Source organism: Sorex fumeus, unplaced genomic scaffold (genome assembly GCF_029834395.1).
Source record: "Sorex fumeus unplaced genomic scaffold, SorFum_2.1 ptg000265l, whole genome shotgun sequence".
NCBI lineage: Eukaryota > Metazoa > Chordata > Mammalia > Eulipotyphla > Soricidae > Sorex > Sorex fumeus.
In genome coordinates, this window is record NW_026606322.1 from 10627918 (window position 1) to 10646767 (window position 18850).

At 38.4% G+C, this 18850-nt stretch overlaps 1 protein-coding gene across 1 annotated transcript in view; it reads left to right on the forward strand.

The window, feature by feature from the left end:
- CFAP44 (cilia and flagella associated protein 44) overlaps positions 1-18850 on the forward strand; it is a 134116-nt gene that overhangs the window by 18601 nt on the left and 96665 nt on the right. The window contains exons 7-12 of the mRNA XM_056109135.1: positions 3228-3392; positions 6425-6580; positions 6951-6998; positions 7978-8077; positions 8639-8733; positions 17682-17891. Of these exons, the coding sequence (XP_055965110.1) occupies positions 3228-3392; positions 6425-6580; positions 6951-6998; positions 7978-8077; positions 8639-8733; positions 17682-17891 (774 nt within the window). The remainder of the gene's footprint in view (positions 1-3227; positions 3393-6424; positions 6581-6950; positions 6999-7977; positions 8078-8638; positions 8734-17681; positions 17892-18850) is intronic.

Genomic DNA, 18850 nt, shown 5'->3' on the forward strand with positions numbered 1-18850 from the left:
TACAGGTGCAGGTTGAGTTCCTCCTTCTGTTCTTTGTTGTGTCTGGTTTGGGTCAGTAGGATGAGTCTTTCAAATGGCCAGTGGCTGCTTTTCTATATCAATTTATTCTGAGGCCTGAGGGATAGTTAACTTGCATGCAACATGTATGTGTGGACATATGGTTCTGGCCAGAGGGGGTGGTCTGGCCTATAGTCTCACACTTTCTTGTAGGGCCTCCACATTAGGTCTGATGACTGCTGGGAAGTATCCTGGGTCCCACTAAACTGAGGTGCATGTGATTCTGTGATTCTGCAATGTATTTTTGTTGTTGTTTTCCATTTGCTTGTTTTTGTTTTGGGGTTCCCCTGATGCTACTCAGAGCTTATTCCTAGCCCTGTAGTCAGTGATCACTCCGGAAGAGGCTCAGGGAACATTTTGAGGTGCTGGGGATCAAACCTGAGCTGGTCATGTAAAAAATAAGCACTTATCTTTTGTACTATCTCTCCAGCCTAGAGTTCCAGTGAGTTTTTTAATTTTAATTTTTTATTTTATAAAATAGTTCACAATATTTGATTACATTTAATATTTGAACACCAATACCACCACCATTATACCTTCCCACCACCATATTTTGAATGTTTCCATCCCAAACCCCAACCCCTGCCCCAAAGCAGAACTGAAATAATATGTTTTGTATTGTTTGTTATGAAAAACCCTGAAAATGCTACAACAAAGTTTCCTTAGAGGAAAGAGTGTAAAGATTGTAAAGATTGTTGTATTTCACCCAGGGGCCATTAAGCTCTTCTATGACCAAGACTTAGACCCGAAAGCTTTGTAAATGCTCTCACGGTGATTCAAAAAATAAAATTATAAAAAATAAAAAAACAGAAATCACTAATGTATTGTTAAACGTTGAGCCTTGGGGCTGGAGCAATATCACAGTGGGTAGGGTATTTGCCTTTCAAGCGGCCAACCCAGGTTCGATTCCCAGCATCCCATATGGTTGCCTGAGCAACGCTAGGGGTAATTCCTGAGTGCAGAGCCAGGAGTAAACCCAGCGTATCACCGGGTGTGACCCCAAAAGCAGAAAAAAGAAAATGTTGGTCTTGTGTGATTTTGTATATATGTAAAAAAAAAATTTTCCCTCTAAGATCGTTTGCCTCCTACTTTAAACCCCATCAAGTGTTTTGCGGTACTCTTGTAGTACTCTTGGTGTGAGGTATGAGATGTCGTGTGGCCATGAACCTGGCCATGTAGTCCAGGAACAGGTTCACTCATGGGTGAGACTCGGCCTGAGTGTGTGGAGAGTGGCTGTGAGATGGTGGCAGTTAAGTTTGGAGGTTTTTGGCTACTGGGGATGGGTCCTTTGGGGCAGGAAGGGGTCTTACCAGTCTCTCTCCAGGGTGTCCTGAGTAAAACACTCTGACATGGGGTCTGGTGGCATGGTTATGGCATGTGTCGTGTTATGCTCCCTTCTGGGATAGAAGGACATGTGACTGTGGATCGTGGCTGATGACGAGATTATCTGGCACCAGCCAGATGTGGCTTATGGGCGTGACTAGTTGCAGTGTTTTAAATTATTAATTTCCCTCATACTTTCTTTACCAAGTTCAAAGCGAATTGAAAGTGTCAATGGCTCTGTATAGTTCGATGAATTTTAAATCATCAAGTTATTATTCATAAAGATTGTGGCACTTTGTGTTGGCATCTGCAGCACTGCAATTTGGGGGTAATTAATGTTAGCTAATACTAAGGAGAGTAAAAATTATCTATTATAAAAGAGAGCTACATTTGTTAAATAAAATTAACGTAAAAATAAATTACATAATATTTATATTTGCTATTTATTGAGATTAATTAAAAATAAAACAATGCTGGTAAAGAGGGGACATTAGAGAAATATGTTTGGCTTCTAGAAAGTAAGGACATTAAAAGAGCTACTAGCATTAGAGAAGCAGAGTTAGAAATATAAGAAGTTGTAAATTTTGACACAAAACTACACATGGCTTAGAGAGAGGGAAAATTTGAGTCCAGGAAATGAGCAAGGAAGGAAAAAAATTGTTATTCTCGGAAGAAGGATGAAAGCATAGACTTTTCTTAGGACAGCTAGAAATGGAAAGCTGGACGTGAGACACATTTCAGAAAGTATTATCTTAACATTTTGGTGATATTTTCTTAGTAAATTTAGTCATTGGAGAGAAAAAAATAAGCCAAAAGAAAGAATGAACCACAATGGGTGAAATGAAGTAAAATAAAAGTGAAATTAGGTAAAATGAAACAGCAAAGAACAGATAAGTTTTAAAAGGTAGGAAAAAACCTTGAGAAAGCTCATTTGTGATTCTGGTGAGAGAGAAGTAAATGTGGATATAGAATCCTGGAGAATACAGACAAATATTAGATCGGTTTGCCAAGAGGAATTTTGTGAAACTTTCATTCTCACAAAAGGTCTATGAAAGTGAGATTTTTCTGGTCAAATTCCTTTGTTTTCTCTTGGGGATTTCCAGGGAACATGTCTGTATTAAAGCATCCAGGGAGTTCTAGAGAAAATAAAATTTTGACTTTGTACAGGCATCTGTTTTCAGGGAGAGTATTAGGTAGGAGCAGGGCTTGCACAGAGAATAGTAGTCAGGAAGTCTTACTTATGTAATACCATTTAAACATCTGAATAACTAGTGTCTGGTAGTGTGGATTCAGGGACTTGCTGGATAAAATGATTAGTATGAAGTGGACCTAAACAATTACTGCTGCTTAAACTTGGATACTGATAAATTGTGATCAGATGACTTTATTAATGGACTCAGCTTATCAAATGACCATCAAGCTTGGTAAACTATGCATAACATTAGAAGAAGGAAATATGTCAAATATGATTGATGCCTTCTTTTTTTCTGGGAGAGTAAGTTTTTATTTCTCTATTTTTGTTATAGAAACCTTTCACTTCACAATCAAAAAAAAAATGTGTGTGTGTGTGTGTGTGTGTGTGTGTGTTTGGGGGTGGTGAGCCATATCAGCAGTGCTCGGGGCTTACTCCTGGCTCTGTGCTTAGAGATTACTCCTGGATGTGCTTGGGGGACTATAAGTGATGCCAGTTATAGAAGCTTGTTGGGTGCATGTAAGACAAATACCTTATCTACTGTATTATCTCTCTGGCTCCAAGAATTTTTTTTAAAGAATTTTGACCTGCTATTCAAAGTATAAACATGCGTATCTACTTTAATGTATATTCCTTTCTCTTGATACACCTGCAGGTGCTCTCAGGTTCAGAGTGGGGCAACCTGCTGGTTTGGGATTCTGGACACATCAAGGTGGAGCTCTGTCGCTCTGCACGGAAATCCTGTCACCAGGGACACATTAACCAGATAATGCTGGATGAGGGGGAAGTTATCACTATTGGGTCTGATGGATGGATTAGGGTGAGTTTTCTTTTCTTTTCTTTTTTTTTTTTTTGATTTTTGTATCACACCCAATGATGCGCAGGGGTTACTCCTGGCTTTGCACTCAGGAATTACTCCTGGTGGTGCTTGGGGGACCATATGGGATGCTGGGAATTGAACCCAGGTTGGCTGTATGCAAGGCAAACACCCTATCCGTTGTGCTATTGCTCCAGTCCCTAGGGTGAGTTTTCTTGATCCTTAGACAGTAGTTCCCACATCTTAATCACAAATTACAGATCATCTGGTTTTTTTTTTTTATCAGTTTTGTCAATTTATTTGTATTTCTATTTAAAAAATCACTATATGATCGAGATCAGTAGTTGTTTACTCTCATGCAGGGCCAGCTCACTTAAAAATTTATTAGTTTAATTTGGATGTTCAAGCAATGCTCATGTCCCTTCTCCGCTCCCCTCTCCATGGGACTTAGCTAATAGTATTTCTGATAAGTAATCTCGATAGAAAATAGACATTTGGCACCCAGGTTTCAATGCAATGAGTGACCCACTCAGACAGAGCATCTTGAAAGGACCTCTGTGTCCATCTTGGCAGGGACTTCTGTTTTCTAAAGATACAACTTCAGCAGCAGTTTGAATAACACAAGGTCCTCTCAGAAAATTTCAGAGTTATAATGCTGCCAATTAACTTTGGCTAGAAGTTAATTTACCACCAGAGAGAAACATCCTTTAAAAGTAATTGGGGAGGAACCTCCCGACACCCTTTATTTGGTGCTCCCTTCTCAATGTCTCTTTTGCAAAACACAGCACCCTAAAGGAGAGAGAGAACAAAAGAGAATGCCCTGCCACAGAGATAGGGTGGGATGGGGGGGATGGGGGGTGGGAGGGATACTGGGATCAGTGGTGGTGGAGAATGGGCACTGGTGGAGGGATGGGTACTCGATCATTGTGCAACTGAAACCCAAGCACAAAAATTTGTAAGTCTACAACTGTACCTCATGGTGTTTCACTAATAAAAATTGAAAAAAAAAGTAATTGGGGGATGAGCTGAGAAGATTGCCCGTGGGTGCTTCCCTCTCCCCACTTCCTAGTGTTCTCTGCCCTCGCCTGCTGGCGTTACTCTGTCTATTGTCACATCTCTTCTCACCTGTGTCTGTTGTTGCTGGTACATCTGGAGTCTTGTGTAATTTGCCTTATAGTTTCCATGGTACCTGTTTCCTCTCTACCCTTCTCTAGTCTCCTTTGGATATTCTTTGAACTGTATTGTTATTGGAGGTAAGGTTATTACTTTTAATAGTCAGATCACACTGTTAATACCTGTTGAACTTCCTATGTCTAGCACGGTAACATCATATCTCCTCCTGTCTGTCTTTGTACCATTGGCTCTTGTGCACAGAAACATGTTTATAATTACCATCTTAAATGTAATATTTTCTGTTTTGTTCACTGTTGTTCTTTATGTTAGCTTTTCACTGTATCATTGTCATCCCGTTGATCATTGAATTACTTGAGCGGGCGCCACTAATGTCTCTATTCCTCCTAGCCCTAAGATTTTAGCAGACTCTTCTTACTCATCTTTTCCCAAAGATGGAAGGCTCTTTCAGGGTGGGGGAATGAGATCTGTTGTCATTACTGTATTTGGCATATCCAATACGTAATGGGGAGTTTGCCAGGCGTATTCGATATGCCAAATGTTATCCTTTATGTTCTTTATTTTGACATATAAAATATTCGTTGTCCTCCTAAGATATAATACCCTAAAATGTCAAAATATCAAGTGGAAGAAAATTATAGCAGGAAAGCAGTAAAAGAGTTCAGAGATCTCTTTATAGACAACCCGATTTAAAAAGGGGAACTAGGTTATTAAAGTCCACCCTCTTTTCTTTAGTCTTTTATGTTTTAAATCTCTACCTTTTCTTTAGAAATAATCTACCCTTGGGCTGGAGAAATAGCACAGTGGGTAGGGCGTTTGCCTTGCATGCGGCCAACCCGGGTTCGATTCCCAGCATCCATATGGTCCCCTGAGCACTGCCAGGAGTAACTCCTGAGTGCAGACCTAGGAGTAACCCCTGTGCATCTCCAGATGTGACCCAAAAAGCAAAAAATAAAAAAAAATAACCTATCCAAATTCCCAGGAGTTACTTTGACTGTAGGATCTGTGTCTTTCTTTCATCCTATGGGACACCACTATTCTTACCTGAAATTTCTTCCCCAAAATGTGAGCTAGTCTACATTAATGTGGTAGATTGTTTCAAGGGAACCATTTGGGGTTACATTTACAGAGGAAGTCCTGATGAGTTTCTCTTGTTGCTATACTAAGAACAACTCTTATCTAAATAACATAATCTAAATAACAGATATAACAATCTAAATAAGATATAACAGATATAACAGTAAGACATAACAGATATAAAAATCTAAATAATATAAATTGATAAGAGAAATGTTTCCAATAAAAGCATCATTGAAATTCATCACCTAAAGTAATTTTCTCTGACCATTGTATAATTGAAACCCAAGCACAAAAATTTGTAATTCTGCAACTGTACCTCATGATATCTCACTAATAAAAATTAAAAAAATAAAAAATAAAAAAATAAAGTAATTTTCTCTGCTTAGGATAGTGCTTATTTAGTAATGTTATTTTTAGATAGATATATTCCTTTTTCCAGGCATCTATGAGTAGCAAACAAAACTATATATTGCTAAATCATTTATATTTTTATGACACCATATATGCAGAGAAGACAGAGACTTTGAAATTAAGTATACTTTGGGAAAATTAGATTTCTTAATTAGTGATATATTTTCTCTCTAAGTAAAATATAGCAAAGTAAAATATAGCAGTTTATTAGCTCCCAGTTTGGAGCAAAATCCCAGAGACCAGGCTTTTGGCTGGTTCTTATTTTAACAAATAACAAATTATTTTAACAAATTGTTCTTACTACTCATGAAATAAGAAGAAATGCTTTTTGGGAGAATGAAGACTTTTTGGTTTATAAAATATATATTCACAAAATGCCAATTGATTAAAATTTTTTCTTTTTTTAAACTAAGATATGGGATTTTGAGGCAATAGATACTGCTGATATTATAGATGATACTGGATTATTAGAGATTGAGTCCATTAATGAGCTTCAAGTAGACAAGAATGTCAAACTCTTCTCCATGATAAAAATTGATCAAGTTGGACATAATTTTTGGTTGGCTCAGGTAAGGTATATTTTTCTTGATTCCTTAAGGGTACTTGTACATAAAGATAAAATAATAAATTATTATAAGTTTATTACAATATTAAAAGTATTATTCTTTTTAGTGTAATTTCCTGGAATTTTTCTAATTAGTTGGCTTGTATTTTATATACATAAAACTTAGAAGCATTTTATTATATTATAAGTATTGTAAGATTAGAATATGATTGTATTCTAAAGATATATAGAAATTGCTTTTGTTAAATTTTAATTGCATTTAAAATATGTGTAAAATTTTGATGGTGTACTTTATCCCTAGGAATAAAGTGATTTCAATTTAATAAAAATTTAAAAAGTTAAAAATAAATTACTATTAGATATTTAATTTCTAGGATGCCAATGGAGCCATATGGAAGCTTGACCTCAGTTTTTCAAATATTGTAAGTTGCCAGTTTTTCTTTTCTTTTTATTCTTTTCCCCTAATTTATTATTTTTTTTCAATTTTTAGGTCACACCTAGAGATAACTCAGGGCTTACTGTCTAGCTCTGCATTCAAGAGTTATTCCTGGTTTTTCTCTAGGGGACCATAGGGATTCTAGGACTCAAACTCAGGTGAAGCATGATGTAAGACAAGCACCTTACCTGCTGTACTCTGTCCAGCCCATCCTTGATTTTCTATAAAAACTTCATTGCTTTTTTAAAAAAGATATTTTATTTAGGGGGCAGAAGGGTAGTATAGTGAATAAGGTGCTTTCCTTGTTACCAACTGACCCTAGTACAATCCCCAGCACCCCATATGATCCCTGAGCCTGCCAGGAGTGTTCCCTGGGTCAGAACAAAGAGAAAGCCCTGACAGTGTCAGGCTTGACTACCAATCCCATCCCTAGCACCCCCCGCCACCCCACACACACCTTTCTTTAATTGATCATTGTCCTCATCAAAAATTTGTTCAACATGTCTTACTCTTATAATTTATTCTAGTTAGGATTTTACATTAAAAAAGTGCATTGCATAGAAAAATTTACCAGAAAAAATGCCAATGTCAGCACCATCATATACCATTACGTGAAACTGCTCTACAGTTTTCGGAAATATACAGCAATTGCATTCATATTATCTCTAGTGATCCTCACAGAGACCCTGTTTAGTAGGCAGGCAGTAACAGTCATCCCATTTTGCTGATGAAGAATATTTGAAGTGACTTGTGCAAATCACACATTCTTTAAGTGTCAAGAAAGTTCACTGTTCTTAATTCCAAAATCATCACCTTTCCAACATTACTGGCCTGTTGTGTTTGGAAACACTTCAGGTGCATCACACAGATGGCACAGGGCTCTACTTCCATTTGCTCAGATTTGACTTTAGTTCTGTGTGCCCTGCCCTGGAGATCTAACTGGCTCTCTGTCATTTTGCTGTCAGACTCAAGATCCAGAATGCCTCTTCTCCTTCCACTCTGGGCCCATTGAAGCCCTGGCTGTCTCTCCTCTCACTTACCTCATGGCCACTACTGCCTTGGACTGTAAGTAGGAACTTTTGAAAACACACCCAGTATTGGTGCTTTGTTTCCAGTACAATTACTAAAAAATGTATTTGATTGGCAGCATTTGAGAATTTTTCATGAAGAGGAGATAATGTGAATAAGGTGAGATATTACGAAGTGAGAGCCCCCCACCCAAGCAGCCACACTTAATTGTATACTAATATTGTGATTCGTAGGTTGCTTGGAAAAATATTATTTATTTGGCATTATCCACATTTATCCTTCCTCTCTCCTTCTGTCTTAACTTATGGCTAATATATATGGACTGCATAAGGTGACATCTATAGAAATAATAGACAAGCACCTATCAAGTCAGTTGAAAGTTGTGTTTGTTATTATTTGTGGTTATAAATGACCTGAATCAGTATAGGAGCACTTTTGATTGAATAAATGCTATTGGATTCTCAGCTGGACTAGTTCCCTTTAAATTTGTTGTTAGAAAGCTAAACATGTAAAGTGAGGAAAGGTTATTTAAATGTAGAGAAATATATTTACATATACATACATAGTGTTTTTATTTATTTACAATTCTTTCTTTAGGTTCTCTTCGAATCTATGATTTTGCTGGTAAAACTGTTTTGACTCAAATGAAATTCAAACAAGGAGGTACTGCCCTTGCTTGGGTCCCTGAAATTGTAAGTTTATTATTATAATGAACTTCTATAATTTGATGAATATAGTGTATCATGGCTACTTCTTAGAAACATGGATATTTCTTATTGTGTCTTAGAAAAATGTTTTAATTTCATGTATTCAGCTCAGAATGTAGTATCTGAGAAAGTAATACCAGAAAGTAGATAGCAAATCATATGACCCTAATTATTGTGGGTGTATTTGGTTTTGTTTTTGGGCCTCCCTCAGCAGTGCTCAGGGCTTACTCCTGACTCTGTATTCAGGGACCACTTGTGCTGGACTCAGGAGAATACAGTGCTGGGGATAGAACCCGGGTCAACTATGCAAAGCAATTGTCCTACCCACTCTACTATCACTCTGTCCTAGTTTCAGTTATTTTTTAACAGATCTGTTTTTGTGCCATTTATAAATTTATAATAGTTCCATGTTACAAAATGGAATTTTTCTTATTTATCCTCTTTTTGATTCTTATTTCACTCATTTATATTTCTAGCATGTTTACTGCATGCTGGGCCTTATATTTGGGAAGGTATCAAGGAACAAAAATCCAGAAATACTTGCCTTCATGCAACTCATATACTAGTATAAGACAGGAAACTGAGACAGACAGTAAACAAAACTAAAATCAGTGATTGGTAATAACAGTTATTTGAAAACTTAAGAGACATGGTGTTGTTCTAGTTACAGATATAGTCTACTCCAAATAGGAGTGACGTAAAACCACAATTATTTGACTTGTTCACATACATTGTGGATCTGGAATTAATGGATTAATGGATTAACTGCTTTATAGTATAGGGAGCCTCAGGTTAAAAGGTGAAGGTGGTTTGAACTCAGAATCATCAGAAGGCTTCTTTTATCACAAGTCTGTCACCTGGATTAAGACTGGGCTAAGTCAAGATGGTACCAAGGATGTAAAAGAAATATCTCCATGTATTTTGGGCTTTCATAATAGCAGGTCGCCTAAGAGTAGTCCCACAATTCTTGTGTGGAAGTTTAGGGCCCAGGATCTAATATTCAGCAAGCAAGGCAGAACTATCTAGCTTCCATGGCCGAAGCCAGAAGTACCACTTAATGTCATTTCTATCCCACTTGACTGAGGGAAGTAGTTACAAGTCATCTTCAGTTGGTGGAGGTTTTACAATCTCTCCATGGTAAACGTGTCAAAAATATTGAAGCCATATATTTCAAATGTCATAGAAGTATTTGAGGAGCATTTTATTCATATGGTTTTGGATTAAAGTTAAAGAGAAATGTTAGATACGGAGGTTACTGAAATACAGGTGAAATCTATGATTAGATTAAGATAGAAAAACCAGTTCAGGAATAAAATGAGAATAAAGATAAGAAGAATAAGTAGAAACCACAGAAAATTTGGATTACAGACCTAGGCCTTTCTTTTTTTTTCCCCCTTTATTTTATTTTATTTTTTTTAAAGTTGTAGATTTACAATTTTTTGTGCTTTGGTTTCAATTATACAATGATCAGATACCCATCCCTCCACCAGTGCCCATTTTCCACCACCATGGATAATATCCCTCCCACCCCCATCCCCCCATCCCCCCTGTCTCTGTGGTAGGGCAATCCCCTGTGTTCTCTCTCTCCTTTTGGGTGTTGTGGTCTGCAAAAGAGGCATTGAGTGGCAAACATGTTCAGTCCATAGTCTACTTTCGACATGCATCTCCCCTCCTGGGAGGATCCTCCAAACATCCTTTATTTGGTGCTCCCTTCTCTATCTGAACTGCCCTTTCCTCTAGGATACCCGGCTGGCCTCTAAGTTATGGAGTAATCCTCCTTGTGCTGATCTCAGCTATTCTTGGGTATTAATCTCATACTTTGTTACTTTATATCCCCCAGATGAATGCAATCTTTCTATGTCTATCCCTCTCTTTCTGACTCATTTCGCTTAGCATGATACTTTCCATATTGTACCACTTGTATGTAAATTTCATGACTTCATCTTTTCTAACAGCTACATAGTACTCCATTGTGTAGATGTACCAAAGTTTCTTTAACCAGTCATCTGTTCTTGGGCATTCAGGTTTCTTCCAGTTTCTGGCTATTGTAAAGAGTGCTGCAATGAACAAACAAGTGCAGATGTCACTTCGACTATACATTTTTGCCTCTCTGGGATATATTCCCAGGAGTGGTATTGCTGGGTCAAATGGGAGCTCAATTTCTAATTTTTTGAGAATCGTCCATACTGTTTTCCAGAAGGGCTGAACCAGTGGACATTCCCACCAACAGTGAAGGAGTGTCCCTTTCTCGCCACATCCACGCCAGCATCGGTTGCTTTTGTTCTTTTGAATGTGGGCCAGTCTCTGAGGTGTGAGATGGTATCTCATTGTGGTTTTGATCTGCATCTCCCTGATGATTAATGATGTAGAGCATTTTCTCATGTGCTTTTTTGCCATTCGGATTTCTTCTTTGAGAAAGTTTCTGTTCATTTCATTGCCCCATTTTTGGATGGGGTTGGATGTTTTCTTCTTGTGGAGTTCAACCAGTATTTTGTATATCCTGGATATCAACCCCTTGTCAGATGTGTATTCGGTGAATATCCTTTCCCATTCTGTAGACTGTCTTTGTATTTTGGTCACTGTTTCTTTTGAGGTGCAGAAGCTTCTTAGTTTAAGATAGTCCCATTTATCTATCTCTGTTTTCACTTGCTCGGCCAGTGGCGTGGCATCTTTGAAGATACCATTAGCTTCAATATCATGGAGGGTTTTGCCAACTTTATCTTCAATGTACCTTATGGTTTCTGGTCTGATGTTGAGGTCTTTAATCCATTTTGATCTTACTTTTGTACATGGTGTTAGGCAGAGTTCTGAGCCTATTTTTTTGCATGTAGCCGTCCAGTGATGCCAACACAATTTATTAAAGAGGCTTTCCTTACTCCACTTCACATTACTTGCACCTGTATCAAAGATTAGATGAGCATATGATTGAGGAGAGATGTCAGTGTATTCAACCCTGTTCCATTGGTTTGCAGTTCTGCCTTTGTTCCAGTACCATGCTGTTTTAATTATTACTGCTTTGTAGTACAGTTTGAAGTTCGGGAGGTTGATTCCTCCCATTTTCTTTTTCCCAAGAATTGCTTTAGCTATTCGTGGGGGCTTATTGTTCCATATAAATTTCAAGAGTGTTTGCTTCATTTCTTTGAAGAATGTCATGGGTATCCTTATAGGGATTGCATTGAATTTATACAATGCTTTCGGTAGTATTGCCATTTTGACAATGTTAAGTCTCCCAACCCATGAGCAGGGGATATCTTTCCATTTCCTCATGTCCTCTTTTATTTCCTGAAGTAGCGTTTTGTAGTTTTCTTTGTACAGGTCCTTTACTTCCTTAGTTAAGCTGATTCCTAGGTACTTGATTTTCTGGGGCACAATTGTGAATGGGATTGTTTTTTTCATGTTGCTTTCTTCTCTCTCACTGTTTGCGTATAGGAAAGCCATGGACTTTTGGGTATTGATTTTATAACCTGCAACTTTACTATACGAGTCTATTGTTTCTAGGAGTTTTTTGGTGGAAGTTATTGGGTTCTCTAAGTAGAGTATCATATCATCTGCGAATAGTGAGAGCTTGATTTCTTCCTTTCCTACCTGAATGCCCTTAATATCTTTTTCCTGCCTAATCGCTATTGCAAGTACTTCCAGTACTATATTGAACAGCAGTGGAGAGAGTGGGCATCCCTGTCTCGTCCCTGATCTTAGAGGGAAGGCTCTCAGTTTTTCCCCATTGAGGATGATGCTTGCTGTAGGCTTGTGGTAGATGGCTTTAATTATGTTGAGGAAGGTCCCCTCTATACCCATTTTGGCTAGGGTTTTCATCATAAAGGGGTGCTGGATCTTATCAAATGCTTTCTCTGCATCTATTGATATGATCATATGCTTTTTATCTTTTCTTTTGTTGATATGGTGGATTATGTTGATTGATTTCTGAATGTTAAACCATCCTTGCATCCCTGGGATGAATCCTACTTGGTCATGGTGTATGATCTTTTTGATGAGTAGTTGGATTCTATTTGCTAGTACTTTGTTGAGGATCTTTGCATCTGTGTTCATCAGGGATATCGGCCTGTAATTCTCTTTCTCTGTGGTATCTCTGTCTGCTTTTGGTATCAGTGTGATATTTGCTTCTTAGAAACTGTTCGGAAGTGTTTTTGATATTTCAATTTCGTGGAAAAGCTTAAAGAGCATCGGGAGTAAGTCCTCTTTAAAGATTTGGAAGAATTCACTAGTGAATCCATCCGGGCCAGGACTTTTGTGCTTGGGGAGACTTTTTATTACCATTTCAATTTCCTTGATGGTGATAGGTCTGTTCAGGTATTCCAGGTCTTCTTGGTTCAGCCTTGGGAGTCTGTAGGAGTCTAGGAATTTATCCATTTCCTCGAGGTTTTGATGTTCCGTGACATAAAGCTTCTCAAAGTACTCCCTGAGGATCCTCTGAATTTCTGTGGTTTCTGTTGTAATGACCCCCTTTTCATTTCTGATTCGGTTTATTAGGGTTTTCTCTCTCCCTTTCTTTGTGAGTTTTGCTAGAGGCTTATCGATCTTGTTAATTTTCTCGAAGAACCAGCTTTTGGTTTCATTGATCTTTCGGATTGTTTTTTGAGTTTCCATCTCGTTAATCTCTGCTCTGAGTTTTATTATTTCCTTTCTCCTGTTCGGGTTGTGCTCCTTTTTTTGGTCCTTCTCCAAGCTCTTAAGCTGTGAGGTTAGGTTACTTATGTGTGCTCGCTCCTCCTTCCTGAGGAATGCTTGTAGAGCTATAAACTTTCCTCTTAACACAGACTTTGCTGTGTCCCATAAGTTTTGGTAACTCGTGTTCTCATTTTCATTCGTTTCTAGGAATCTTTTGATTTCCTCTTTGATTTCCTGTCTAATCCACTCGTTGTTCAATAGTGCACTGTTTAATTTCCAGGTGTTTGATTTAGTTTTCTGTTTTTGTGTGTGATTTACTTCTAATTTCAGCGCATTATGGTCTGAGAAGATTGTTGATACAATCTCTACCTTCTTAATTTTATGGAGGCATGTTTTGTGGCTCAGCATGTGGTCTATCTTGGAGAATGTTCCATGTACGCTTGAGAAGAATGTGTATTCAGCTTTTTGTGGATGAAGTGTCCTGTATATATCTACTAAGTCCCTTTCTTCCATTGTTTCCCTCAAATGAAGTATGTCCTTGCTAAGCTTGAGTCTGGTTGATCTATCAAGAGGTGACAAAGCAGTGTTGAAGTCTCCCACTAGTATTGTGTTGCTATTGATGTCTTTTTCCAAATCTATGAGTAGTTGTTTTAAGTACTTTGCTGGTCTCTCATTAGGTGCATATACATTTATTATTGTAAGTTCTTCCTGTTGTACAGATCCTCTGATCAATAAGAAATGGCCTTCACTGTCTCTTATGACCTTCCTCACTCTGAAATCGATGTGGTCTGATATAAGGATGGCTACCCCAGCTTTTTTATGGGAGCTGTTTGCCTGTAGGATTGTTTTCCAGCCTTTGACTCTGAGTCTGTGTTTGCTTTGACTATTGAGATGCGTTTCTTGCAGGCAGCAGAATGTTGGGTTCAATTTTCTAATCCATCCTGCCACTCTATGTCTTTTAATTTTTTGCGTTTAGCCCATTGACATTGAGAGAGATTATTGTTATGGGATTTTGTCCCATTGTTCTGTTAAAATTTGGTGTATTTGAGGGGCCTTTCTTGCCTTAAAGTAGCCCATTTAGTTGTTCTTGTAACCATGGTTTTGAGTCTATGAAGTTCCTGAGCTGTTGTTTGTCTGTGAAACTGTGTGTTGTTCCTTCTATTATGAATGAGAGTCTTGCTGGGAAAAGTATTTTTGGGGAGGCATTTATTTCATTGAGTTTTTTTACTATGTCCCACCACTGTTTTCGGGCCATGAGGGTTTCATCAGAAAAATCAGCTGTGAATTTTAAGGATGCTCCTTTGTAAGAGATTTCTTTCTTCGATCTTGCTGCTTTCAGAATTTTGTCTCTGTCTAAGGTTTTGGTCATTTTGATCAAAATGTGTCTTGGGGTATTTTTATTCGGATTTCTTCTAGCTGGTACCCTTCGGGCCTCCTGAATGTGGTCACAAGTTTTCTTCAGCTCTGGAAATGTTGTAGCAATGATTTCTTTGACAGTTTCTTCTTCATCGAGGTTTTCTTCCTGTCCCTCTGGGACTCCAATAATTCTTATGTTACCCCTCTTGGCTTCATCACGATCTTTTCTTGCCATCTGTTCCCGAATTGTGAGTCTCTTTTCCATTTTCTGCTCTTTTCTGGAGAGTCTCTGAACTTCATCTTCGAGCTCACTGATTCTGCTCTCAGCCGCTGTTACTCTGCTGCTGAGGCCTTCCACTGAGCTTTTCAATTCGCCTACGAGATTTTTCAGGTCTGACATTTCTGATTGCATTTTCCTCATTTCTGCCTTCAGATCCTCTTGTCTTCTATTGGCATTGGTTTCCATTGTTTCTTTTAATTCCCTAAGCATCCTAAGTAGCTCCCTTCTGAATTGCTTGTCAGAGAGGTTGTCTAACACTACAGTACTGTTGGTGTCATCTGGGCTAGACTCTTCAATATGAAAGTTTGGTGGGCTTTTGCGTTGCTTTACCATTGTGAGAGGTGTGGTTTAGTCCTTCACGTTCACTGTTACTATTCTGCTTGATATGCAGTGTGAGTTAAGATAGGCTTATGAGTTATTGGCTACTGTGTTTCTAGTGGCTGAGCTAAAATAGAGAAGTTTCCATCTAAGAAGTTAGCTTATGGTTCCTATGGCATATGTAGTGGGAAAATATTTCGCTGCCGCGTCAGGCCGCGGCTCCGGAAAGAGTCCCTGGCACTGGGCGAGGAGTTGGGAACGTCTCCTGTTTGGAATTGGAGCCATTCAGCTTTGTTGCCCAGAGCTGGGCCTCTGTGGCCGTCCCGTGCAGATCAGGGGTTGAAAACCGGCTGTCTAGGGGCTGTTTCTAGCTGCGCGTGCCCAGAGAGGGACCCAGGCCCTTGGGGGCCGTCTGTACCTGTTGGAATTGGAGCCTTTCAGCTTTGTTGCCCAGAGCTGGGCCTCTGTGGCCGTCCCACGCAGATCCGCCTTTCTTCATCAATATAAATATTTACATGTTTACCTGATCTTTTTTCTGTGATTACTTTAGAAACAGTGTATATATACCTCTGCTATGGCACTGGTAACAAAGTTCTTAGAATATTTGTTTTATTGTCTATCTTTTTTATCACACTTATTTTCTTCATGTGAAAATTTTACTTATTTTTCCTTGCATCTTCAGTATCTTTATAGTTACTGGTAGTTCTTGACACCTAGCAAATGTTTGTTAAATAAACAATATTTAACTGGGATTGAATGAAGTACATATTTCTTATTTCTAAGATTCTTTTCTTAACTGCCTGGCTTCAGGGGTGATCACTCTTGACTTACAGATTACCAGAGGTTTTCATGCATCTCCAGAATGCCTTCTGAGGCAATAGACTTAGTGCATTTACATATTGCAAACCTTTATCTTGTTTTTAAATCCATATCCTAGAAACTGAGAAACTGGTCTACAGAGCTTACCAAAGGAGGGGCAAGTGAGGAAGGGGCATGTGGGGGACTTTGGACCAGTGATGGCAGGAGCTGACAGTCTTGGTAGAGGGTTTGGTGATGGAATGTTTTATGCATGAAGCCCCACCATTAATAGATTCTGTAAACCATGGAGCCTAAAATTAAAAAAACAAATCATTATCCCAGACGTCTTCTCTAAGCTGTCTTTTCCATTTTGAAATCTCTAGAGGAAACCAATTTTAACAGTCCCGCAATTTATGGGGCTGTTAATTTATAATCTTCTCCTCATGCTAGCCATCCTTCCCTCCAAAACAGTATCAGCATCAGCAGTATGCTACATATGACACCTGGCCCCCTTCCTGTGTTTGTCATCTCAGTTAATGACTCACTTGTCTTTGATGCCTCCCCTCTGTTTCATACCCCATATCCAGCTATCAAATAGGATAATAATTAGTCTTTGTAAAATAATTATTCTTTGTAAACTATGTAAGCGTTCTCATCTCTGTTACACCAGCTCAGACCCAGTGACCCCGATCACTCTTTCACCATCTCTTAAATTTTCATGTAAGATCCCCGCCTCATATCAATGTGGTCTCACATCTATTTTCCATTATGTCTATTTTCCATTATGAAGCGAGAAGGACTTTTCTGAAATAGCAAATCTGGTAATGCTATTTACAAAAAGACTTCACAGGACTTCCCACGCCTCTTAGGTTAAAGCTCAGCCTTAATGCAGTTGAGTCTTGTTGGGATCTGGGACCTGCTTATCTCCCTATCCGTCTAGTGGACACGTTAGTCCCTCATCCTTTTCCAGTCAAGTGGAACTTAACAACAGTGTTTCTTCTAGCACCATCTTGACACATGCTATAGTGTCTCTCAGCAGTGCCTCTCCCACTTTCCTGTGCTGGTTAACTCTTAGGCATCCTTCTGCATTCAGCAACCAAGTACCTTCTTTCTTTCTTAAAGAAGCCCTCAGTCCAGGTCAGCTTTCTTGATTATTTGTGGTTAGGCAGTGTCTTTTCCACAGCATTTATTTTAGTTCAGAATCCATACTCACGTGTGTGATGATTGACTGTCTGCACCATTAGACAATAAATTCTGTGATACCAGGGACCAACACTGCTTATCCTTGGGTTACTGGTGTTAGGTATCTGGTATATGGTGTATAAGCAGTCTGCCACATTTGCTCATTGAATGTTTAGAGTATCATTGTTTATGTCAATAGTGGCAAGGAACTGTCCTAGAATTCATGAAAATTATTGGAAAACAGTATAAGGAATCACCAATGGGTGGCCAATGTTAAATTAGTTAAGTTTAAATTAGAGTTTTGTGTTTGGTAGTACATGTTTATTATTTAATCAACTAATTTCTGATTCCTTGCATTTAATTTTTGTCCCAGGTAAGCTTCACTGGAGCACATATTATCATAGGATTTGAAGATGGGGTTGTTCGAATTCTTGAAGTCTATGATCCAAAAGAACTCCAACTTTTTTCAGGACGGAAGAAAATTGCAAATGCAGAACTTCGTTTGAAACGTGCTATGAAACCCCACACTGATCGTGTCACTGCTTTAGCTTTTGAACGTGAGGGAGATATTTTAGCTACAGGGGTAAATAGATTTCCTTTTGTTTTATATTTCACAGTTACCTCACCAGATAAATCTTACTTGATGCCTTATTTGCTGATACTCATTTTGAAGAACATATTATAATTTACTTTTTCTATTTAAAAATATTTTCACAAATGGAATCAAATGCTTTCTTTAAAAAAAGTAGGAATTTCAATTGGGAATTAAGTAAGAAGTTATATATAATGAGCATTTTATAGCATATGAGTGACCTCATAAAATTTCCACTAATGAAGACACTAACCATGCTAATTATTCATTAAATGTAAGCATAGGCTTGTGGACTTTTTGGTGAATCAGTCTTGTGTATACATCTGTAGACAACATGTTTATGATCATGTATTGGAACACATAGTTTGTTAAATGTTTTCAAGGGGGAAACAAAGAAATGTTTGAAAGAAGATTTTTCTCAAGATGGATGATAGGACAAATACAGTACAGTACTGGTAGGAGAGCGTCGGAGCTGCCAAGACATGTAAATCATAGGTAGGCAGCAACTCTAAATGCAGTCACATAAAAGAATCTCAGTGATGGGATTCTTGCAACAATTTGCACTAGAGAAAATGTGCTCGAATCTCCCAGCATCGAGGAGCAGAAGGAGAGTTCACTGGGTAGGGAAGAGAGGAAGAGAGGGAAGCCATTGTCAGGAAGACACCCCTCCACAGAACAACAGGCTGCGGTCAGGCGAGCTATCGAATCCTCTGCAAAACACCAGAGAGAGGATGGGAAAATTTCCTCTGTACTGGTGGATGAAGGCTACTTGGGAAGAATTACAAGGTCATCTGAACTTTCTAAAATCCCTGATAAAGTCTTAAAAACAATAATCCTAACAATACCCATTTGAATGAGGAAATTTATGTGAGAGAGGTTTTAGCAAGAACCAGTAGAATATGAAGAAAATCTAAACTGAAATCAGTGAAGTAAAATAGAGTACAGAGCAA